Source organism: Myxine glutinosa, chromosome 3, assembly GCF_964187855.1.
Source record: "Myxine glutinosa chromosome 3, kmMyxGlut1.1, whole genome shotgun sequence".
NCBI lineage: Eukaryota > Metazoa > Chordata > Myxini > Myxiniformes > Myxinidae > Myxine > Myxine glutinosa.
In genome coordinates, this window is record NC_136263.1 from 184,800,418 (window position 1) to 184,826,250 (window position 25,833).

General features: G+C 47.2%; 1 protein-coding gene across 2 annotated transcripts in view; it reads right to left on the reverse strand.

Moving 5' to 3' along the window:
• LOC137417150 (uncharacterized) overlaps nucleotides 1-25,533 on the reverse strand; it is a 57,917-nt gene extending 32,384 nt beyond the window's left edge. Inside the window, exon 1 of one of the 2 annotated variants that reach the window (XR_013622909.1) lies at nucleotides 15,673-16,519. Coding sequence is in view for 1 of the 2 variants with exons in the window: in XM_068102944.2 (XP_067959045.2) it covers nucleotides 25,382-25,436 (55 nt within the window). In the remaining variant the exon portion in view is untranslated. Of the gene's footprint in view, nucleotides 1-15,672; nucleotides 16,520-25,381 lie in introns of those variants that run through there. The other variant, XM_068102944.2, reaches the window with a different exon arrangement.
• Between the last annotated feature and the right edge of the window lie 300 nt (nucleotides 25,534-25,833).

The window sequence follows — 25,833 nt, forward strand, 5'->3', positions numbered from 1 at the left end:
GGCGGTTCACACGTTGGACGTGCAGCTTCAGAGCAGAGTGGCATGGAGGAAGTCGAGCCAGGTCGACCTTAGACTTGGAAGTGAGTTTCTTGTCTTCCCCAACCATTTTGCGTAGCAACTTGGCACGGACGACGTCCACTGAAGACTCACGACTCTGTCCATACATCAGACAGGTGAATTGCTCCAACTGCTTCAGCACCTCAGGCTTGAGAGTCCAGTAGTCACCGAGTTGACTAAACGCCTTGTGAAACCTGGGGTTCTTCTCCAGCCTTTTCAAGGGCCCCACCTTCCCCATCCCTTTGAAGGCACTGGTACAGTCTTCTCCGCTGAACACATAGAACCCAAGAAGAGCGGCGCAGTAGTCTTCTCCCAGGGATTCTGCAAGCTCAGAGAGGTTGAGAAGTTGTCGATGTTTCCCTGACCCCGTATCCAGGTATACAATCAGCTTGATGGCATGAGCATGGTAGAGAAGAATCATGAAGATATCTGTGTCAGGTGTTCTGACCACAGCATTCTTGTATCCGACGGCAGCAGCATGATGGAGGTACTGGTACAGTACCACCTTTGTATCAGTCTCTTCCTGGTTGCTGTAGATTGTGGGGAGCTCACGCACCTCAACCTGAAACACAAAGGGGCATTGCACTTCAGTCACAACCAATTCTAGATCTAGACAAAAATCACAGATAATCACTTATAATTTACCAATTTTACCAATATTTAAATATAAGACTGAAAGAAAAAATCGCATCACCTTCATGAAGTGGATATGCTCCTTGATTGGGTCATTCTGTCGGCGTTTCAGTAGTTTCTCGGAGCGATAATTTGAGTTTTCGTACCCATTCGATTTAAGTTCTTCGATATAGAGCAAGTGCAAGGAAGATAGCTGCAGGACCTCATTTTGTTGGACGACCTGAGTTTGAATGTGTTTCAGTACCGAGACGAATGCATTTTCATGGGCGGCTGACATGCAAGCCTGCTCGGTATATTTTGCTCCTTCGGCTCTGCAAGTCCCGCGCTCGTAGTTACTGAATGCTGTGCGGAAAGATGTAAAGCATGACGGATGGTGTTTGGCCTCACAAGCAAAGAGGTCTTTGCTTTTCACCTGTCTATGAAGTCGAACTAGACCCATTTTCTCAGCCCCTGATTCAATTTGCTCCCATGCATTTTCTTTGTTCTTATAAGATGTGAAGTATACAGGTCTCTCAGTTTTGCGATGACCATCTTTGATCTCCACTTTGTCACAGAAAATGCACTCTGGCGGGAAGATGGGTCCAGCAGAACCCCCTGATTTACGAGGGGAGTGATGCCGCTGTGAGGTTGATGGTTCTGGTTCTGTACCATCTCCCAGAAGCTGAAGGTTGCCAGTAAAGCGCTGATACCAGTTGCGGTGATACCCAACACTTTCCAGGTCATCGGGGAGAGTTGTCGGGATCTGGTCACACACTGATTGCATACGATATGGGGACTCATGTGTTTGGTGGAGACGTCGATTCCGGATCTTCTGAAGCTGTTGTAGTTTTTCTGTAGCAGTTCCTTTGATTTTAGTGAGGGGTGTAAAATGACCATGATCAGACATGGATGGCACATGAAGGATGCATGCAGGTGGAGAACATTTGTGGGCTGCAGGATCTACACTCCGTTTTCTTTTGGGCATGCCGACTTAATGTCTACTTCTACCACCACTGTTAGAGAAACGAATGAGAAATCACCATTAATGTTAAAGGCGCCCTGTTATGAAATCTGGACTTCTCAATCTGATAACAGATGTTCTGAATGCAACCATCATGTTCTGCAGTAGCCTAATGTTTGATGCTAACAAATGTTTTAGTGATACCAGCAATGATAACAATTAAGCTGGAAACCTCCGTAGATTTTAAGAGGCTAGCTATAGCTAACATGGTGCTCGCTAGCTCAGCTCTGATGCTGCCTGTTTCTAGTTCCATGCAGAAACTGACGTCCACATGTGTGTGTAACTAATGTTTGGCACTAACAAATGTTTTAGTTATACCAGCAATGATAACAACAATTAAGCTGGAACCCTACGTAGATTTTAAGAGGCTAGCTATAGCTAACATGGTGCTCGCTAGCTCAGCTGTGATGCTGCCTGTTTCTGATTCCATGCAGAAACTGACGTCCATATGTGTGTGTAGCTAATGCTTGATGCGAACAAATGTTTTTGGGATACAAGCAGTGATAACAACAATTAAGCTGGAACCCTACGTACATTTTAAGAGGCTAGCTATAGCTAACATGGTGCTAGCTAGCTCAGCTCTGATGCTGCCTGTTTCTGGTTCCATGTAGAAACTGACGTCCACATGTGTGTGTAGCTAATGTTTAGCACTAACAAATGTTTTAGTTATACCATCAATGATAACAACAATTAAGCTGGAACCCTACGTAGATTTTAAGAGGCTAGCTATAGCTAACATGGTGCTCGCTAGCTCAGCTCTGATGCTGCCTGTTTCTGGTTCCATGCAGAAACTGACGTCCACATGTGTGTGTAGCTAATGTTTGGCACTAACAAATGTTTTAGTTATACCAGCAATGATAACAACAATTAAGCTGGAACCCTACGTAGATTTTAAGAGGCTAGCTATAGCTAACATGGTGCTCGCTAGCTCAGCTGTGATGCTGCCTGTTTCTGATTCCATGCAGAAACTGACGTCCATATGTGTGTGTAGCTAATGCTTGATGCGAACAAATGTTTTTGGGATACAAGCAGTGATAACAACAACTAAGCTGGAAACCTACGTACATTTTAAGAGGCTAGCTATAGCTAACATGGTGCTCGCTAGCTCAGCTCTGATGCTGCCTGTTTCTGGTTCCATGCAGAAACTGACGTCCACATGTGTGTGTAGCTAATGTTTGGCACTAACAAATGTTTTAGTTATACCAGCAATGATAACAACAATTAAGCTGGATCCCTACGTAGATTTTAAGAGGCTAGCTATAGCTAACATGGTGCTCGCTAGCTCAGCTCTGATGCTGCCTGTTTCTGGTTCCATGCAGAAACTGACGTCCACATGTGTGTGTAGCTAATGTTTGGCACTAACAAATGTTTTAGTGATACCAGCAATGATAACAACAATTAAGCTGGAACCCTATGTAGATTTTAAGAGGCTATCTATATCTAACATGGTGCTAGCTAACTCAGCTCTGATGCTGCTTGTTTCTGATTCCATGCAGAAACTGACGTCCATATGTGTGTGTAGCTAATGCTTGATGCGAACAAATGTTTTAGTGATACCAGCAATGATAACAACAATTAAGCTGGAACCCTATGTAGATTTTAAGAGGCTAGCTATAGCTAACATGGTGCTAGCTAGCTCAGCTCTGATGCTGCTTGTTTCTGATTCCATGCAGAAACTGACGTCCATATGTGTGTGTAGCTAATGCTTGATGCGAACAAATGTTTTTGGGATACAAGCAGTGATAACAACAATTAAGCTGGAACCCTCGCAGATTATAAGAGGCTAGCTATATCTTACATGGTGCTAGCTAGCTCAGCTCTGATGCTGCTTGTTTCTGATTCCATGCAGAAACTGACGTCCATATGTGTGTGTAGCTAATGCTTGATGCGAACAAATGTTTTTGGGATACAAGCAGTGATAACAACAATTAAGCTGGAACCCTACGCAGATTATAAGAGGCTAGCTATAGCTAACATGGTGCTAGCTAGCTCAGCTCTGATGCTGCTTGTTTCTGATTCCATGCAGAAACTGACGTCCATATGTGTGTGTAGCTAATGCTTGATGCGAACAAATGTTTTTGGGATACAAGCAGTGATAACAACAATTAAGCTGGAACCCTATGTAGATTTTAAGAGGCTAGCTATATCTTACATGGTGCTAGCTAGCTCAGCTCTGATGCTGCTTGTTTCTGATTCCATGCAGAAACTGACGTCCATATGTGTGTGTAGCTAATGCTTGATGCGAACAAATGTTTTTGGGATACTAGCAATGATAACAACAATTAAGCTGGAACCCTACGCAGATTTTAAGAGGCTAGCTATATCTAACATGGTGCTCGCTAGCTCTGCTCTGATGCTGCTAGTTTCTGATTCCATGCAGAAACTGACGTCCACATGTGTGTGTAGCTAATGTTTGGCACTAACAAATGCTTCAGTTATACCAGCAATGATAACAACAATTAAGCTGGAACCCTACGCAGATTTTAAGAGGCTAGCTATAGCTAACATGGTGCTAGCTAGCTCAGCTCTGATGCTGCTTGTTTCTGGTTCCATGCAGAAACTGACGTCCACATGTGTGTGTAGCTAATGTTTGGCACTAACAAATGCTTCAGTTATCTATCTATAATTCCAGTAATCTCTGTCTGTCTGTCTGTACGTCTGTACGTTTGTCTGTGACCGCTGTTTCTCGACAACCACGGGTCCGATATACTTTTAACTTGCCAGGTATATTGCTGGGGACCCGAGGATGTGCCTTTTCAAGGTTTCATATTAATCGGACAATTACTTACCGAGCTATGTCCAAAAAACGATTCAACCAATCAGAGAGCAGCGAACGATCGCGTGTGCCGAACGTGGCGGGCACACTCTGCCTCGGATGGCACATTTGAGAGCGTATTCATTTATTTCACGTTTGCAAACTATGTTGGCGTTAAACTATGTTTTACAACTAATAAAAACGAATTTGCGATTCATTCGCTTTCCTGCGCGTTTGTGCACGCGATGGCGATTTCTTTACCAAACTCCGGAAGCCGTTCGCTTTGGACCAAACCATTGCATGTAAATAGAGGGGGGGGATTGTCACCACTCGCAAGCCGTTCGCTTTGGACCAAACCATTTCATGTAAATAGAGGGGGGGGATATAATTTTAGATATAGATATAGTACGGGCATGCCCTAGTACCAGCAATGATAACAACAATTAAGCTGGAACCCTACGTAGATTTTAAGAGGCTATCTATATCTAACATGGTGCTCGCTAGCTCAGCTCTGATGCTGCTTGTTTCTGGTTCCATGCAGAAACTGACGTCCACATGTGTGTGTAGCTAATGTTTGGCACTAACAAATGTTTTAGTTATACCAGCAATGATAACAACAATTCAGCTGGAACCCTACGTAGATTTTAAGAGGCTAGCTATAGCTAACATGGTGCTAGCTAGCTCAGCTGTGATGCTGCTTGTTTATGATTCCATGCAGATTCCATTAAGCAATGTTTGGCACTAACAAATGCTTCAGTTACACCAGCAATGATAACAACAATTAAGCTGGAACCCTACGTAGATTTTAAGAGGCCAGCTATATCTAACATGGTGCTAGCTAGCTCAGCTGTGATGCTGCTTGTTTCTGATTCCATGCAGAAACTGACATCCACATGTGTGTGTGTAGCTGAGTTAACTTCTTACCTTGTTGGTTTGGAGGTTGAATATCCAGCAACATCAGTTGGCATCGACGAGGATGCAGAACTATTAACGGATGTATTGAGTACATTTACGAAAATAGGAAATGGCAGTAATGGCAGGACTAATTTGCATAATAGCATGCCCGAGATACATGTGGCCACTTCAGGAATAGTTTTATTATGATCTTTGACCCTCAAAACATGGGTCTAGACACCTTATTTGTTCAGTTATCTGCAATACAAGTCTCTTAATTGGTAAAAATGTGATTATTTTGTAATGGCGGCACTAATTTGCATACTAGCATGACACAGACACATGTGATCACTTTAAGAATAGTTTTATCATGATCTTTGACCCTCAAAACATGGGTCTAGACACCTTATTTGTTCAGTTATCTGCAATATTGGCCGAGATATAGTAAAACTAGATTTTTTTTTATAATGGCGGCACTAATTTGCATACTAGCATGACACAGACACATGTGATCACTTTAAGAATAGTTTTATCATGATCTTTGACCCTCAAAACATGGGTCTAGACACCTTATTTGTTCAGTTATCTGCAATATTGGCCGAGATATAGTAAAACTAGATTTTTTAAATAATGGCGGCACTAATTTGCATAAAAATAATACGTGGGACATTTTGACAACTTTTTAACATAGCTCATCATTTTCTACACAATTTTTCCAATCTAGTAACACTGATTAGAAGTATATTTCCGGGGGTTGCATGATACCCACCTCTTCCTACTAGACTAAAGGGTTTATTGAAAAGAATTGCAGGGACAAGAAAACGCGATAATAAATCTAAAACTCCTAAATTGGGATCCCACACACCAGATCTCAAACACAGATGGGGGAAAATGAATTACGAAAAGAAATGTCTCGTCGTGTAATTTGCAATGGGGATTGGCCTTATCTGTCCTGTCGTCTTGTCTTTGGCTGCCGTCCAACACGGCTCGGTTCGGCCCCGACGCACCCACGAGGTCCCTCGCTCCAGCACCACAGCACCGAACACCGCTCCAAGCACACGCAGATGGTGAGCCAACGCCCGAGAGGTCCGTACACCACTCCAAGCTTCAGGAGCACCGATCACACACGACAGCCAGGGAAGGACGTGCTGCAAGAGGAAGCTGCGCAAGCAAGAACCGCATGTGCGATGAACTGCTGGATCTCCAAGAACATGAACCGCAAGAGAGCAAATGGCGTTCAGCGCTCCCTTAAATAACCTTCCCGCGGTGGTGACATCAGCCCTGGCGCGCCACCCAATCAGTGCCCTCCATCGACTCATTGGCTGGAGGTTCGCGCCTACCGCGCCACCCCAACACTCGTTCTCTGTAGCATGGTCATAGCGCGTGCTATTCGAGGTGGATAGGCCTGCCAGAGGTGTAGGTGGCGGCGGCCATCATCGGTGGTGTCCTGGCCTGGTTTCCTTCCGAAGTCACTGTCAGGGAAGGGAATTATTTAATGTTGCGCTAGGGACATAACTAAATGTCTACAGGTGTGCATTGCCATAAGGGACAAAGGTTTGGCTACCAGGTGTGGACACACAGGGGTGCTACTCTTTAATCCCTACTCTATTTATCACTCGAACATCCTGGTATGCTCACAGGTATACATCTTAACCGACAAAACGCCTACACATGAAGAACTTATTACAAGGTCAGATTCCTTACCGCGACAGACGAAGCACGATACCTATTCAGTCTACCTGGCTCTACATATCACCACCCTACTGACATAACAATATATAACCTCCATCCAGATTATATATTCCTGGATAAATAACCTGGATGAATATATAACCTCCATCCACATTATATATTCCTGGATAAACAAGCATTCTGAGTATTGCGCTGCAATACATGTCCCCTACCGGCAGTCTGTCGTCCGGAAAACTGTTGGGGAAATTACCAAGGGTTATTTATCCACAGGTTCTGAATCGTTCCCAATCACTAATTACCTCAGGACGGGCTCACCTGTGATTCGCAATCGGGACTTCGATTTATACACCTTGCAGACAGGTCAGCAGAAGCACGACAAAATAATTTGTTGAAAAAGAACCTTTCGAGTCGCTAAATATAATATAATAATAATAATAATTCATTTATTTTGTATAGCGCTTTTCAAGAAGCCCAAAGGCGCTTTAATATCAGTAATTTATTATATTTTCCAGTTCACGATCAATGATCGATGTGTTCTTGGCACTAACAATATCGGCATATAGTCCCAAACCTATATGTTGTTCGGCTTGGCTCCCGAAAGCGCTCGCTGTGTCGCGCTGTTGACGTCGCGAGGCTGAGGGCGCGCGGTGCGGCTTGAGGAGAACTCGAGAATAAACAAGAGATATCCATTTAAAAAAAATATTTTCGTTTAATTAACGATATCTGCCAAACCACGTGACCTATCGCAAATTCCAAAAGGACATTTTAGTAGACTGACGTGCTGAACAGATATGTGAAGTTTCCCCTCGATTGGATCAAAAATGAGGGAGCGGCTCGGTTTTAAAGGTTCATGCTTAAAAACGTCATAACTCTGAAACCATGTGACGCATGACGTCATGCTCCCTGACTTTTTTGTTCGTTATGGGTATGCGATTCTGCCTGCAAAGTTTGGCCTCGATCTGTTCAGCCGTTGCAGAGAAAAAGGGGTTTTCGTGTTTTCAAGAAAAACAATATGGCACCCGAACCACGTGACGTGTGACGTCATAATTACCATTAAAATATTCTACAGACCGAGTCCCTCCTATGGTGAAAATTTGACGGCCAACGGTCAACCACTTTTCTTCAAATTTCTGAAATCCTCAATTTTCATCCAATTGACGTGAAATTTGAATTGGATTTTCATATCAGCGAACTGAATTCAACCACCTACTATTTTTGAGATCAACATGGGTCACAAGGTCAACATAGGCCAGAGATCAACCACTTTTATTTCAATTTTCTAAAATCCTCAATTTCCATCGGATTGACTTGAAATCGGAATCGGATTTTCAAATCAGCCAAATGAATTCAACAACTAACTATTTTTGAGGTCAACACAAGACAAAAAGTCAACATAGGCCAAATGTCAACAACCATTTCAAATTTCTAAAATCCACAATTTTCATCAGATTGACTTGAAATTTGAATAGGATTTTTATACCAGTGAACTGAATTCAATTGCCAACGATTTTTGAGATCAAAATAGGCCAAAATGTCAACATAGGTCAGTAGTGGGAAAATGGGGTGCTGAAAGAAAAGTGGTTCTGAAGCGCACTAAAATTTAACATTGAAGTCAATGGAGAAAATTAAGGTTAATTAGTTATTGACTCACTGGATTTTCAATTAGATTTTATCCTTCAATTCATTCCCATTCTCAAGATTTCAAGATGTTCAACACACATTCACTGACGCTCATTCTCACTCACTACGTTTGTTTGCTGTTAGTCGGCGCATTCAAGACACCACATTTTCCTACTACCTGTGGTGAAAGGGAAAATTGGGGTAAAGGGGATTTGTGAGGGGGACTGCATTTGATTATACTCACTAAGTGGACCAATTAATATTTGTTTATGTTTTAATTTTGGGAATAAGTTAATGTTCTTATAACACTCATCACCATCAAGTGTATTAACAAACAATATGTTGGAACTTGGTTCTTGGTTCAAGTATCTTTGTTGAGCAGAGATGAAATGATACACCTCTCTTAATGTCCTTGTTTGAGCACCTCCTGAGCCACATATCATTTTAAAGTTGCAGTAAATTATTTTCCCATTGATTTCTTGGCAAGCATCAAAATTTTCTTTCCATTCAAGGATGCTGACTCCTCTGGGATGAGCATCTAATTTATTTGTACTTAAATGTATTCGCTTATTTGTTTTATTTACTTTTCTTTTGGTTATCTCTTCAATAAGACTTATTTGATATTTTTCACATTTCGTTTTTTCGTTAGTTTTTTCGTTTCGTTCGTTTACGTTCGTTTACGTTCGTTACAAGACTTGCCATGGCCTGCTATTATGTGAAATCCCTGTTCACATTTAAATCACACATTCTGAAAAGCACATTTCAATAATCACAGTCACTCATATCTCCATTTCCAAACTCACGACCACATAAAACACCACCTCTTCACATAAACAAACGCCACCCACAAGACACTGTGTGACAAACATCCCATCCCCCTCACCGACCATGTCATCACTCTCACCCGCCCCCTACTCCAAATTAGATGTCCCCAATTTACACAGCAAGTCCTCAAGCTTGGGACAGTAACCATCAAGGCCTTACCTCTACCTTGATGTGCAGGTTTTTACCAGTTGGTCAGGTCCAAAGTGCTATCCACCCTCAAAATCCCAAAATTTCTCATTGGACCAATCAAACTTCTCCAAATTGATCTTTTATCCCCACTGTACTGGCAGATATGTGGATCCGCATCCAACAGTGATTATCACTACTCTACTATGTTTGGCCACAACAGCTCCGCACCTCTACCATGCAAGGGTCATCGGGAAAAGCCGAGCAGTCAAAACGCCAACATGGCCCATGAGTGTCCATAACGGTGCGACCCACCATCCATCCCTCGCCCCCCTCCCCCCCTGCGAGGAACACATCTGCTCCAGCTCCAGCTGGCCAATGTGGTGAGCACCTGCTGCCAACACTACCACACTTAGTTGTCGGTCCGACGATGTCTTCACCTGCAAATGCATAACTCAACCCGAGACGGAGGTAAGATGTACAAGAAAGAAATATTTATTACGGAACCCGAGAACAATGGAACGAGACGATAAAAACTAAACCCCCCATTGAGCGCTCTTACACACAGACTTCGAATACACTATGGGAAGGATAATATAAGAAACGGTTCGTCGTGTTGTGTTCTGTGGTGCGTCTTATCTGTGTCTGGCAGTGTCAGGGATCGTTCAGGCTCCAAACGACGCGGCTCTGGTCAGCGTGAACAGCTCGGTCCCGACTGCTGGCGTTCCACCGCCCCCACCCCTCCCCCATTCACCAGGTCTCTTGCGCCAAGTGAGCGAGTGTGCAATGGTCTCCCGGCTGCTGCAGCTCGTGCGCTCGCCATTCACACGTGAATGCCGGGGAAGAGAATCGTCGGTGCTCCAACATCTTTCAAACGGAAACTCCAAAACGGAAATGAAAAGCTAGGGCAGAAGGGAGGTCCAAACAGGAAGGCAGCCAACACGAGAGGGACAAAGGGGAGAGCTCAATCGGACAGTCCAAGGCAAGAGAGCCAAAGGAAGGGAGAAAATGCCGGCGAGCGAGAGGTTTTACTCGCCGTCCCGTGACGTCAGCCCTCCTCTCCTCCAACCAGCGCGGTTCCCCTCGACTTCTCGAATCTTCTCATCTCCTCCAGCCCCTCCCATTGGCTGAGTGCTTGGCGCCATGCTCCCATGCCATTGGTCGGTGGCCAATCACCAGTCCTTCTTTACTTTACAATCGGTGCTTTTGGTGTTGCTCGCCCTTCCCCCCTCCTGTCAATCAAGTGTCCTTCTGGGCGTGGCTATTGCCTGCCTTGCACAATCTGTGTTGCTATGCCACCTGGTGATGTGGCTGGCTGCGGCCCCATCGGCGGTGCCCCGATCTGGCTTCCTGCCCATTCTTCCTGTAAGTCTTATTGTGGTGGAGGGGATTAATTAATGTGTGCACTTGTGGAGCTATCTAAGTGTCTATGGTGCGGTGCCAAAAGGGACAACGGGATAGTGACAGGGGGGATGACATACAAGTGAATTTTACCCATAATCCCTGAACTAATGAGCATGCCCCGCCCCGTCCTAACAGGGACAAATATCCAACTTATCTGACATCAGGGCTACAGGTCCCTGACTTACTGTTCATCGAGATGGTTCTTCTGTCACGATCATCGGAGCACCTACCTATGCAGATCTACCTGGATCTAGGTATTCCCCCCTACCCCAAATTCATAACAATATTACATTATACAGCACCTTAACGATGAAAAGGCAGTTGTTATTGAGCGTTTTAATCACACTTTGAAAGAGAGACAATATAAAAAATTCACTCCACTCAGTTCTCAACAATGGGTATCTTTGATTCAGGACATTGCAGCCAATTACTACAACACAGTTCATTCATCAACAAAATCAAAACCATCGGAAACATTTACAAAATTAGAACACGAAAAGGAGATTAATATGAGAAAGCCAAGGTTCAAAGTTGGTGATATTGTAAGATATATAGATGGAAAAGTCGTTTTGAGAAAGGTTAGACAAAAAGATGAACTGATGAACTCTTTAAAATTGTTGATGTAATGAATACAATTCCTTTGACTTACAAATTATATGATTTAAAAGGAGAAGAGATTTTAGGTTAATTTTATTCACAGGAATGACAAAAGACACAGGTAAGCAGATAATACTTCAGTAAGCATCAGCCCACGGGTCCTAAAATCCTGCTCTGCCGCTATTTCACTCCTTCTCTCTGTTCTCTTCACCCTCTCTTTTGCTCAAGGTCATCTGCCATCAGCTTGGAAATCAGCGAACATCACCGCTTTACACAAAAAATGTGCAAAAACAGATCCTTGCAACTACAGACCAATCAGCCTTCTCCCAATTATCAGCAAAGTAATGGAATCCATCATTGCTTCGGATATAAAATCTTTCCCCTTATGCAATGGCTTGATCTCTGATCATCAATTTGGTTTCAGACCAGGTCACTCTACTCTGGACATGCTGCTTCTGCTGTCTCAACAATGGATGGAGGTCCTCAATGCCAAACAGGAAATTAGAGCTGTCTCCCTTGACATATCACGTGCCTTCGATACAGTCTGGCACCCCGCTCTGCTCACCAAACTCTCCTCCTATTGTATCCATGGAAATCTCCACGCAAGGCTTGCGGACTTCCTCTCTAGTCGTAGTCAACGTGTGGCCCTGAATGGGTTTCTCTCATCTCCCCTTCCTGTTCAGGCTGGAGTTCCCCAAGGCAGTGTTCTGGGCCCTGTGCGTTTTCTGGTCTTCATCAATGATCTCTCTGACTCTTGAAAATACTCTCTATCTCTTTGTGATGAATCCACTCTCTGCCGTTCCATTCCTCATCCCTCAGATCGGCAGTCTGCAGCCTCCTCACTCTCTGCAGACCTGGACAAAATCACAGACTGGTCAAACAAGTGGAACATGTCTTTCAATCCTGACAAATCTCACACTCTTACTATGTCTCTCCGAAATGACTGACTGGACAACCCTCCCATCTACTTTCTCAACAATCATCTCGAAGAAGTTCTGTCACTCAAGCTTTTGGGTCTCACGATCTGCCATGATCTTTCCTGGGAAAACCACATGTCTAAGCTGGCCTCCAAAACCAGTCGCCGACTGGGCATCCTCGGTCGTGCGAAGTCCTTCCTTGGCACACCTGAGCTCCTCACCACATACAAGGCTTTCATCTGCAGCTCAATGGAGTACTGCTTTCCCCTCTGGGATGGTGCTCCTGCCTCACACAGCTCGGCTTCACGCTGTAGACACCAAACTTTCATAATCATTGGAATCTGCCGCGATGAAGCAAACTCTGAGGGCCTTTCACTTACTCACCGCAGGTAGGTTGGTGGTCTTTCCGTCTACTACCGACTCCTCTCCGGCCTTGCTCCCCCAGCTCTCTCTGGGCTCTGTCCCCCAAATATTCCTGCAGGTCGCACAAGATCTGCCAGCAACCCTCTTCTGTTGAAACTGCCAAAATCAAGACTCTCTGCTCACCTTCACTCCTTCATTCTTCAGAACCCCAATTTTCCTGCTACTTAGGCCGAACCCCCTTAGGTCAACCACTTATGTCATATTTCTAAAATTCTCAATTTTCATCTGATTGACTTGATATCTGAATAGTATTTGCATATCAGCTGACTGAAACCAACCACGAACTATTTTTGGGTTCAACATAGGCCAAAAGTTCAACATAGGCCGAATTTCTAAAATTGTCAATTTTCATTCAATTAACTTAATTTGTAGACAATTTATATATCAGGTCACATAATTCAACCACCAATTATTTGTGAGCTCAAAAGGATGCTCTTACGAGTGCCATTTTCCTTTGTTCTCGTTTTCAATGTGTCGCTCTTTGAGTGATTTTTCATTACTTGACAAATTTTTTTTGTTTTGGCAAGTATGTTGATCACTCCAGTGTGTGTGTGTGTGTGTGTGTGTGTGTGTGTGTGTGTGTGTGTGTGTGTGTGTGTGTGTGTGTGTGTGTGTGTGTGTGTGTGTGTGTGTGGGTCTGCGTCTGTGTGTCTGTGTGTGTGTTTGTGTTTGTGTTTGTGTGTGTGTTTTTTTTGTTTGTGTGTGTGTGTGTGTGTTTTGTGTGTGTGTTTATGTGTGTGTTTGTGTTTGTGTGTTTGCTTGTGTGTTTGTCTGTCCGCTCACTTATATTTGCCTGCAGGTCACAATTTTAAACTGATCTTCACGAAACATTACCAAACGGTAAAGTTGGTGGTCTGACAGAATCCTATTTATTTTTTAGGACAAAAGGTCAAAAGGTAATCAAAGAGGCCAAAGGTCAACCACTTTTCTTCAAATTTCTAAAATCTTCAATTTTCATCCGAATGACTTGAAATTTGAATAGGTCTTACATATCAGTTTACCGAATTTTATCAACAACTATTCTTGAGATCAACTTCGGCCAAAAGGTCAACATAGGCCAAAAGGTCAACAACAGTTTCAAAATTCTAAAATCCTCCTGTTTTCATCCGACTGACTTGAAATTTCAATAAGATTTTCAGATCAGCTAACTAAATTCAACCTCCAACTATTTTTAGGTCAGCATAGGTAATAAGGTCAACATAGGCCAAAGGTCAACCATTTTTTCAAATTCCTAAAATCCTCAATTTTCATCCGATTGACTTGAAATTTGAATAGGATTTTCATATCAGCAAACTGAATTCAACCGCCAATTGTTTTTGCGATCAGCATAGGCCAAAGGGTCACCATAGGCCAAAGGTCATCAACCTTTCCAAGTTTCTAAAATCCTCAATTTTCATCCGATTGACTTGAAGTTTGAATAGCATTTGTATATCGGTTAACTGAACTCAAGGAGCAACTATTTTTCAGGTCAACATAGGTCAAAACGTCAACATAGGTCAGATTTCTAAGATTGTCAATTTTCATCCTATTAACTTAAAATTTGAAGACAATTTGCGAATCATGTCACAGAATTCAACCACCAATTATTTGTGAGGTCAAAAGGATGCTCCACTGAGTGCCATTATACTTTGTTCTATATTGCCAAGTGTCGCTCTACGAGTGATTTTTTTATTTGTCTGTTTGTTTGTTCGTGAACAAAATATCTCGAAAATTTGGGGAGGTATTCCGACGAAATTTGGCAGAGAGGTAGCGTATAGAGGTAGCATATTCTCAAAAACGTTTGAATGGGATCTTTAACGTCCAACAAGAAATACGAGCAGACCGGACATAAGATTTTGGTGAACATCCGGCTACTCTGATTTTTAGGTGATTCTTCACCATTGGGAGATGGGGCCAAAAAAAAAGTTATGGACGGATTTGGACGACACTTGGTGGACAGGTTGGTTGTGTGACAAGACCGAATCAACTCGATGTTGGTGAAGATTTACATGTGGATTCGGAAACGCGAATTATTTAATTTTTATGTGATTCTTCACCATTTGGAGATCGGGCTAAAACTGATATATAGCACGATATCTCAAAAAGTTATGGACGGATTTGGACGAAACTTGGTGGATAGGTTGGTTGTGTGACAAGAACGAATCGACTCGATTTTGATGTGTACCACATCCTCACTCACTGCATACTTCGTAATGATCTTCAAACGAACCCACTTATCTCTTTCCCTCTCCTCGTTTCCTGTTTGTTCATTCTCTTGATGTTTGTCTCAATGTCAGTTTTACCATGCGCTTCCATGAGCCTCGCTCTTGCAAAGAAGGTGCCTGAAAAAAGTTTGAATGGGATCTTTAACGTCCAACAAGAAATACGAGCAGACCGGACATCCGGCTTAACATCAATCCGAGAGACAGGACAACACACTTGGTAGTTAGACAACAGCATGCCTGCGAAACACCAATCCAATATTTATAGTCGAGTGAGAAATTGAATGCAGAGTAGAAACCTCAATAATGTTAAGTGTGTTATTTCTACCGTACACCTGCCGGGACTCGTTCCAACTCCAACAAGAACTAATGATTGACAAGAATTACGAACTTTTCACAAACGTAGCATGTTCTATCATCACTGGATGTTTATATTTGAAACACCTTGAGAGATGTTTCCATTATTTAAGAGTAAAATATTTTTTGTGTGAACAGGTCGGTCACATTTAAAAGCGCTATTATGTTTACCTGTTTTCTTCCAAGACGGTACCTGCAGTTTCCTGTTGATGACGTTATCCATCATTGATGGACTCGAGGATTCTTTTGAAATCAACGTTATGATACGATGTTTCCCTTTAGGTTTCACACCTTACATTAGTCGAGGGTTAAAGGCATGAACACGGAAAGTCCTAAAATGTATAATACAAGGGCGTATTGAGATTTATAGGCGGAGGGAAATTACACAACATATCTTCAAATAAGGAGGATTCTTCTTTTTAAAAGGGAGGCAGTTTCGAGAGTTAAAAATTAAAATTAAAAACGCCCTTCATTGTCAACACCTGCAGCTGCAGGTGAAAATACAGCTATTTAAGTTTAACCTGTATTTAGCTCACTCTGAACGTGAAAAACCTGGACGCCTCAACTTTGTGTTTGCCTTAAATTATTGTGTCCCCAACCCGTCTCTCTCTGTACCCACCTTACCCAGTCGAACCCAACTATTCCTGGACTCTGTTTCCTTCTCTCCTGACAAGGTGGAGAAGTTTCTGTCAATCCTCGACTCTGATTCTGCAACTGGACCAGACGGCATTAGCCCATGGGTACTAAAATCCTGGTCTGCCGCTCGATATCACCCTTTCTCTGTAATTTTCACCCTCTCTTTTGCTCAAGGTCATCTGCCATCTGCTTGGAAATCAGCCAACATCACCGCTTTACATAAGAAAGATCCAAAAACAGATCCTTGCAACTCCAGACCAATCAGCCTGCTCCCAATTATCAGCAAAGTCATGGAATCCATAATCGCTTCTGATATCAAATCCTTCCTCTTCTCCAATCGGCATGCTCCCAATTATCAGCAAAGTCATGGAATCCATAATCGCTTCTGATATCAAATCCATCCTCTTCTCTAATGGCTTGATCTCTGATCATCAATGTGGATTTAGACCAGGTCATTCTACTCTGGACATGCTGCTCCTGCTGTCTCAACAAGGGATGGAGGTCCTCAAAGCCAAACAGGAAATCAGAGATGTCTCCTTTGTAAAATCACGTGCCTTCGATACGGTCTGGCACCCCGCTCTGCTCACCAAACTCTCATCCTATGGTATCCATGGAAACCTCCATGCATGGCTTGCGGACTTCCTCACCGGAAGCAGTCAACGTACGGCCCTGAATGGATTTCTCTCATCTCCCCTTCCTGTTCAGGCTGGAGTTTCTCAAGGCAGTGTTCTGGGCCCTGTGCTTTTTCTGGTCTTCATCAATGATATCTCCGACTCTCCGGAAAGTACTCTCTATCTCTTTGCTGATGATTCCACTCTCTGCCGCTCCATTCCTCATCCCTCAGATCGGCAGTCTGCTGCCTCTTCACTCTCTGCAGACCTGGACAAAATCACAGACTGGTCAACCAAGTGGAACATGTCTTTCAATCCTCACAAATCTCACACTCTCACTTTGTCTCTCAGAAAAGACCGTTTGGACAACCCTACCATCTACTTTCTCAACAATCATCTCGAAGAAGTTCTGTCACTCAAGCTTTTGGGTCTCACGATCTGCCATGATCTTTCCTGGGAAAACCACATGTCTAAGCTGGCCTCCAAAGCCAGTCCCCGACTGGGCATCCTCCGTCGTGCGAAGTCCTTCCTTGGCACACCAGAGCTCCTCACCACATACAAGGCTTTCATCTGCAGCTCAACGGAGTACTGCTTTCCCCTCTGGGCTGGTGCTCCTGCCTCACACAGAGCTCGGCTTCACGCTGTAGAAACCAAGCCTTTCAGAATCATTGGAATCTCCCGCGATGAAGCTGATTCAGAAGGCCTTTCACTCGCTCACTGCAGGCAGGTTGGTCGTCTTTCTGTCCTCTACTGACTCCTCTCCGGCCAAGCTCCCCCTGGTCTGTCTGTGCTCTGTCTTCCAAATATTCCTTCGGGTTACACAAGGTCTGCCAGCAGACCTCTTCTGGTGAAACTGCCAAAATCAAGACTCTCTGCTCACCTTCACTCTCTCATTCTTCTTTTCTCCCGCATCTTTAACAAACTCCCTCATTCTCTTCAATCCCCCTCCTCCATGCAGGTCTTTAAAACAGCTGTTCATCATCTCTTATCTTCCTCCATCCAAAACCTTGATATTTTCTACCCCCATTAATACACCCCAGATACAATCTTTTTGAAATACCAACCTCTTTCTTGGAAGTCCAAGCAGTGTCCATTTGTTTTATACCTCTCCCACCTCCCCCCAAGCCCTCCCCCTCCCACATTTCTCCCGATGTCCCTGCTCTAAAATGTTGTGTTTGTGTCCTTCCCCCTCTCTACCCAACTTGTCTACCGCTCCCCTTATTTTTGTGTTTTATGTGTCGGTTTGACTTTTTGTGTGATTAATGTTAGCTCTTTCACGAGCCTCGATCTTGTATACAAAAAACACCCCCCCCAAAAAAACAAAAAAACAATGACCGTCAGATCAGATGCTTCTGGTTTTAAATGACCAACAATGACCGGCAGATCAGATGCTTCTGGTTTAATGCTTGAAAAGTGTACCCAGTTCTACCCTTTCATAGTTCTTGTAACGAAACCCATTTCACAGGTCTCAAGGAATTTGAGAAACCACAAGTATGCACATGCACACGAAATTGTACAAAATGTCCTCACTGTCTATTCTTAAAGTATTGTTGAGTCATGTAATTTTTTTCACATTTTGTTCTCGAATACTAATAAAGAGGCGTGCAATAAACATGCAAACAAAAAAACATGTTTCACTATATTTCATTGCTTTTTATCTTACTGGCAACGGTACCCGCCCTCAGGGCGGGGCTTCAATTGGGAGGCGCAAATGATTATTTATCGATTTATATAAACATCCGTGAAATATCACAAGCAAATCATCAAAATCTAAACAGTATTTTTAGAATTGCAATAAAAATACCACATCACTGTTCATATCGGTAAATATTATTCCATCGTGTTTCAAATCGTGATATCAACTGTCGGTCGGCTCCGCTTTTCTTTAGGAAAAAAATGGAATGATTCAAACGCCAGAACGTCAAAACCTCTTCTTCAGCTTCGAATTTCAGGATAGACGACATTGCTGATAAAAGTTCCTTTTCTCTCTTTGAAGTTCTTGGCAAACAGTTATACGTATTTTGTCACTGCTGCCAACGCGACGCCATGGCATTATTCACCACATTCATTCATTCATTCATTTAATGATCATTAATCATTATTCTTACGCTTATTAAACGTTTATTAAACATTAATCGTTCATTAACCCTCTGGAGTCTACTATATTTGAATTTGAATGCTGTTGGAGCCGATAAATTCGGCTTGTAGACTCCAGAAGGTTAAACGATTACGAAAATAAAAACGAAAAACATTACTAAATTACGTTCACACCGTCACGTCAGACACGACCGTGAACACAAACATCGTCACAACATCGTCACAATGAAAACATCGTCACAAACGTTACGTTACGTTATTCAAACCGTGAACACATGGAATATTGGAGAGCCCATTGCCCAAACGATTTGTTTTCTCTGGTACGTTTATCAAGTAATCAGATGTACATAACGTTGATCTAACAGCCGCCATGTTGGTGCTCTCCGTCATTGCGATGCGAAGCGAACGTTATGCGGGAGTCCAAACCTGAGAATGCTGGAGACCAAAGCTGAAATTGGACAAACAATATGGTGTAGCGACCCATGGGTCCCCCAAGCAAGACCAGCATCAGAATCTCCTTGCTCCAGCCGGTGACGTCACCGGCGGGGATCCACGGCGCCAGAGTGGCTGGTCACCTGACCACCAAAGCATGCCGTGCGTGCGGGTATAATCAGCTACACCTGTTGATCACGTGACCACCGAAGCACGCCTCGCTTGAGAGGCGTGGCTTTCGGTTTCGGTTTCGGTTTCTGGTTTTGCTTTATAAGGCAGCCCGAAACACGGGCTTTTCAGTGTTCACGAGTTGGTTTTACGAATAAATATCTTCTCGGACGAGTTTGTGCCTTGCCATCCTTTTGTCCGTATTCTGCTGGAACCCGGACTCCTTCACTGGTGACCCCGAATTTGCAACACGGCAATGGACACCGCAGTGTCCGTCAAGCCGCCCACCTTCTGGGAAGCACATGCCGCCGTCTGGTTCGCGCAGGCGGACTCCCAGTTAGCCCTGCGTGGCATCACGGAGGACGCCACACACTACCATTACATGGTCGCCGCGCTCGGCTCCGCGACCGCCACCCGCTGCCTGAGCTTCCTCCAGAACCCGCCCGCTGACGGCAAGTACGACACCATCAAGGCACTTCTGCTGGGCGCGTTCGCCCTTTCCCTGGCTGAGCGTGCACGATGCCTGCTCGACCTACCTGAGCTCGGCGATACGCGCCCGTCCGAGCGCATGGACTACATGCTCGCGTTGCTCGGCGAGCACCCCTCGGATTTCCTGTTTCAGGAGCTCTTTCTTCGCCAGCTCCCGGCTCCGGTACGGGTCGCCCTGGCAGGTACGACCATCGTAAACCCCCGCGACCTCGCCAAGGAGGCCGACAAGATCGCTTCGGCAAGCCAGCTCGCCGGAGCGGCGAGCCAGCTCGTCGGGGTGGCGGCCGGGAGCCTTCCTGCCCACCCGCCCGATGCCCGCGACGCAGTCTCCTTCCCGGAGACCGCCGGGCCGGCACGACTGGCAGCGGCGACGCCGCGTCGCCCGGTCCTGACGCGTCGACCGGAGCCCCCGCCGGACCCGGCCTGGTGCTATTTCCATGCCAGGTTCGGGCGGTAGGCCTGATCATGCCGACCCCCGTGCACGTTCGGCAAGTCGGGAAACGGGCGAGCCGGCGTTCCCTCCCAGCAATGAACGCTGGCGGTTCCGGAAACCTGCTGTTCATCGCGGACCGAGCGTCGGGGCAGCGCTTCCTCTGCGACACCGGCGCCCAGCTGAGCATCATTCCCGCTTCGGCGGAGGACAGGCGGGCCGCCGTCTGTGGGCCCCCCATTGGTCGCAGCCAACGGCTCCGCCATCCGCACTTTCGGCCCACGCACCGTCGCCCTCCGCTTCGGCAGCCAGCTCTTTCACTGGGAGTTCGTGACGGCGGACATCCCCATGGCTTTGCTCGGGGCCGATTTCTTGTGCGCCCACGGGCTGCTGGTAGACGTGAAACACCGGCGTCTCGTCAACGCCGAGACTTTCAGCTCCCTGGCGTGCGCCTTGAGCCGGGCCGCACCCACCGAGTTTTCCTGCGCCCTCCCATTGGCGGACGACTTCGCACGTCTCCTCACAGAGTTCCCGGCCCTCACGCGGCCGACGTTTTCGGCCGTCGCGGTGAGGCACGGCATCGAGCATCACATCCCCACTACGGGCTCGCCGGTGTACGCCCGGGCTCGCCGTCTCGACCCCGCCAAACTCGCCATCACCAAGGCCGAGTTCACGGCGCTGGAGCGCCTCGGCATCGTACGGCGCTCCGGCAGCGCCTGGGCCCCGCCGTTGCACATCGTCCCGAAGCCGGGGGGCGGATGGCGGCCATGCGGCAACTACCGCCGCCTCAACGACACCACTACCCCCGACAGGTACCCCGACCCGCACATCCAGGATTTTTCCGCCCGGTTGGCGGGGCGGACCATTTTTTCTAAAGTGGACCTGATTCGGGGGTACCACCAGGTGCCCGTCTGCCCGGCCGACATCCCGAAGACGGCCGTGATCACACCTTTCGGCCTCTTCGAGTTCCTCCGGATGCCCTTCGGCCTCAAAAACGCGGCGCAGGCATTCCAGCGCCTGATGGACGGCGTGCTGCCCGACCTGCCATTCCTCTTCACCTACCTGGACGACATCCTCGTCACCAGTACGTCCAGAGCCGAGCACCTCCTCCACCTCCGGACGCTCTTCGGCCGCCTCAGCGAGCACGGCTTGATTGTCAACCCGGCCAAATGTCACTTTGGTGCGGCGACGATCGACTTTTTGGGCCACCGCATCACCCGGAACGGCGCTATGCCGCTGCCGGCCAAAGTCGAGGCCATCGCCGCTTTCCCGCGCCCCCGCTCCGTCAAGGCGCTGCAAGAGTTCCTTGTGATGGTGAACTTCTACCACTGCTTCGTGCCCCGAGCGGCGCAACTCATGCGGCCCTTGTACGCCGCCCTCCGAGGCCAGCCGGCAAAGCACGATGTCGTCTGGTCCACGGACATGGACGCGGCTTTTGCCGGCGCGAAACGGGCCCTCGCCAATGCCACGCTGCTGGCCCACCCGGTACCCCATGCCCCCATCGCCCTCACCACGGATGCCTCCGACTATGCCATGGGCGCGGTCCATGAACAACGGGTGAACGGGGCCTGGCAGCCGCTTGCGTTCTTCAGCCAGCAACTCCTGCCCAACGAGCTGAAGTACAGCACGTTCGACCGCAAGCTCCTCGGGCTGTACCTGGCCATCCGCCATTTTCGCCACCTCCTGGAGGGCCGCCCATTCACGGCCTTTGTCGACCACAAGCCATTGATTTTCGCAATGGCCAAGGTCACGGAGCCGTGGTCGGCCCGCCAGCAGCGCCACCTCTCTGCCGTGTCGGAATACACCACGGACATCCGGCACGTCGCCGGGAAAGACAACACTGTGGCCGACTGCCTTTCTCGGGCCGGCGCCAATGCCGTCCACCTCGGCATGGATTTCGCCCTGATGGCGACGGACCAGGACACCGACGGCACGGTGCAGGCGCTCAGGGTGGCAGACACGGGCCTCTGCTAGGCTGAAGTCCCCTTCGCCGGCATGGTCCTGCTTTGCGACGTCTCCCAGGGCCGACCGCGCCCCGTCGTGCCGGTGTCCTGGCGGCGCCGCATTTTCGCTTCCCTCCACGACCTCTCGCACCCAGGCCGGAAGGCGTCCCAGAAGCAGGTGTCGGCACGCTTCATCTGGCACGGGTTGCAACGGGACATCCGCGAATGGGCCAACGCCTGCACAGCCTGCCAGCGGGCCAAGGTCCACCGTCACATTCTGGCTCCGTTGGCTCCTTTCACCGTGCAAGAGCGGCGTTTCGACCACGTCCACGTGGACCTGGTGGGTCCCCTGCCCCCATCGCGGGGGTTCACCCACCTGCTCACCATGGTGGACAGGACCACCAGGTGGCCGGAGGCCGTGCCCCTCACCTCCACCACCACCGCCGACGTGGCGCAGGCGTTCATCGCCACCTGGGTCACGCGCTTCGGCGCACCGGCGGACATCTCGTCCGACCGCGGCCCACAGTTCACGTCCGAACTTTGGGGCGTGGTCGCCCGCTCGTTGGGAGTCACTCTGCACCGCACCACGGCCTACCACCCCCAAGCCAACGGGTTGTGTGAGGGGTTTCACCGCTCCATGAAGGCCGCACTCATGGCCGGCCTCCAGGACGACGGGTGGGCCGACCGGCTCCCTTGGGTCCTTTTGGGCCTCCGCACGGCCCCCAAGGAGGACCTCCAGGCGTCCACCGCCGAGCTGGTGTACGGCCAGACTCTCCGCGTCCCGGGCGAGTTCGTGCCCGATGCCACCAGCCCCTGGTCCGCCGCGCGCCAGCGCACGGACTTCCAGGAGGCCGCTCAACGTTTCGCCCCGGTGCCAACGTCCCGCCATGGCGACCCCCACTCCTACGTCCCCCCAGCACTCCGCACGGCGGAGTACGTCTTTGTGCGCCATGACGTGCACCGTGGGCCGCTCCGGCCACCTTACGACGGACCCTTCCGGGTCCTAGGCCGGGACAACAAGTCCTTCATCGTCAGCATCGGCGGCCGGGCGCACCGGATCTCGCTGGACCGCATAAAACCTCCCACATGGACGTCGGCCAACCGCCACGGCTGGCTCTACCACCGCGGTGCGGCCACCCCCCGTCCACTACACCCCCCGTCCGACCATCCACCACCACACCGGATCCCCCCCCCCCCCCCCCCCGTGACCGGCCAGGGGTCGTTTTGGTCGGATCATCCGGACCCCCCTCAGGTTGACCTCCCTGGACCAAGTCCATTCTGGGGGGGCGTGTGTAGCGACCCATGGGTCCCCCAAGCAAGACCAGCATCAGAATCTCCTTGCTCCAGCCGGTGACGTCACCGGCGGTGATCCACGGCGCCAGAGTGGCTGGTCACGTGACCACCAAAGCGTGCCGCGCGTGCGGGTATAATCAGCTACACCTGTTGATCACGTCACAACCGAAGCACGCCTCGCTTGAGAGGCGTGGCTTTCGGTTTCTGGTTGTGCTTTATAAGGCAGCCCGATAAACGGGCTTTTCAATGTTCCCGAGTTGGTTTTACGAATAAATATCTTCTCGGACGAGTTTGTGCCTTGCCATCCTTTTGTCTGTATTCTGCTGGAGCCCGGACTCCTTCAATGGCCTATTTTACTCCAGCGGATCCCAGGTTTACCCACCCAAAATATCATTGCGATCAGTTCAGCCGTTTTTGCGGTACCTTCGAACGGACGGACGGACGGGCAGACAGACGGACGGACATTTGGTGATTAAGATTACGGTGAAGAGAGCGGTTGAATTTGTATTTGTGCAAAAATGTGGTGTGTCTGATGTTGGGGATGAAGTGAATGATGTCATGAAAGCATCAGATCAGTCAAAGGTAAATATAGCAGAAACTGAGATGTGGTGAGGGATACACCTTTTACTCGTATAGGATTGGTGCGGGTGATGGCGAAAACAGGTGTATGAGATAAGATGTGTGTGATTGCATGATCAATATATTTGAGTCAATGTTTGATGAATGAAGTGTAAGTTTGAAGACTTCATATTACACTGATGTACATGTTTTGTCGGCAGTCAGAGGTCAGAATAGAATTGCTCGTGTGGACGTCCTTGTTCAGGACTTCCTTGTGATTGGAAGAATTAATAATGTGAGTGAGTTTTTACTCACAGCTAACAAATTGTAATTGGTGCTTGGGTGTTTTTTTAACAACGCAGAGTGTAACCGATACATGGATATTCTTTTGTTTGTTTACTTAGAGCTATTAAAATAAAATATTATTATAATAGAGCAAACGTATATGGTTATGTATGTCGTCATGTCGTGATGTTTATATGCGACAAAACGTCTTCTTCTTCTTCGGCGACTGGAGCGGAGGCCGGAGAGTGAGGCGATTGGAGGAGAGTGTGAGGAGGAGTGGGATTGGGGAGGCGTGAGGGTGGAGAGAGGAGAGTGTCAGATGGAAAGGAGTGAGGGGTTACATGTTATGTGTACTTACCCCTCTCTCCCAATCTTGTCTACCACTCCCCTTATTTTGTGTTTCATGTGTCGGTTTCACTTTTTGTGTGATTAATGTTAGCTCTTTCACGAGCCTCGATCTTGTATACAAAAAAAATAAAAAAAAGTCAGCTGTGCCATGCGCTTCCAGGAGCCTCTCACTCTTGCAAAGTAAGTGCCTCAAAAAAGTTTGAATGGGATCTTTGACGTCTGACAAGAAATACGAGCAGTCCAGACATCCGGCTTAAAATCATTCCGAGGGACAGCACACTTGGTAGTTAGACAACAGCATGCCCGCGAAACACCAATCCAATATTTACAGTCGAGTGAGAAATTGAATGCAGAGTAGAAACCTCAATAATGTTAAGTGTGTTATTTCTACCGTACACCTGCCGGGACTCGTTCCAACTCCAACAATAACTAATGATTGACAAGAATTACGAACTTTTCACAAACGTAGCATGTTCTATCATCACTGGATCTTTACATTTGAAACACCTTGAGAGATGTTTCCATTATTTAGGAGTAAAATCTTTTTGTGTGAACAGGTCGGTCACATTTAAAAGCGCTATTATGTTTACCTGTTTTCTTCCAAGATGGTACCTGCAGCTTCCTGTTGATGACTTTATCAATCATTGATGGACTCGAGGATTCTTTTGAAATCAACGTTATGATACGATGTTTCACTTTAGGTATCACACCTTACATTAGTCGAGGGTTAAAGGCATGAACACGGAAAGTCCGAAAATGTATAATGCAAGGGCGTATTGAGATTTAGAGGCGGAGGGAAATAATATACAGCACGTCATCAGATAAGGAGGATGCTCTTTTTTAAAGGTAAGCAGTTTCGAGAGGTAAAAATTTAAAAAACGCCCTTTATTGCCAGTATCTGCAGCCGCAGGTGAAAATACAGGTATTTAAGTTTAACCTGTAGCGGCTACCGCTGGGTTTTCACAATCGCCTTGCACCTATCAAGGACGCGGAGCGATCACCATGCCGGGCTCGTCCAGGACGCCCGGGCAGGCCCGCGCTC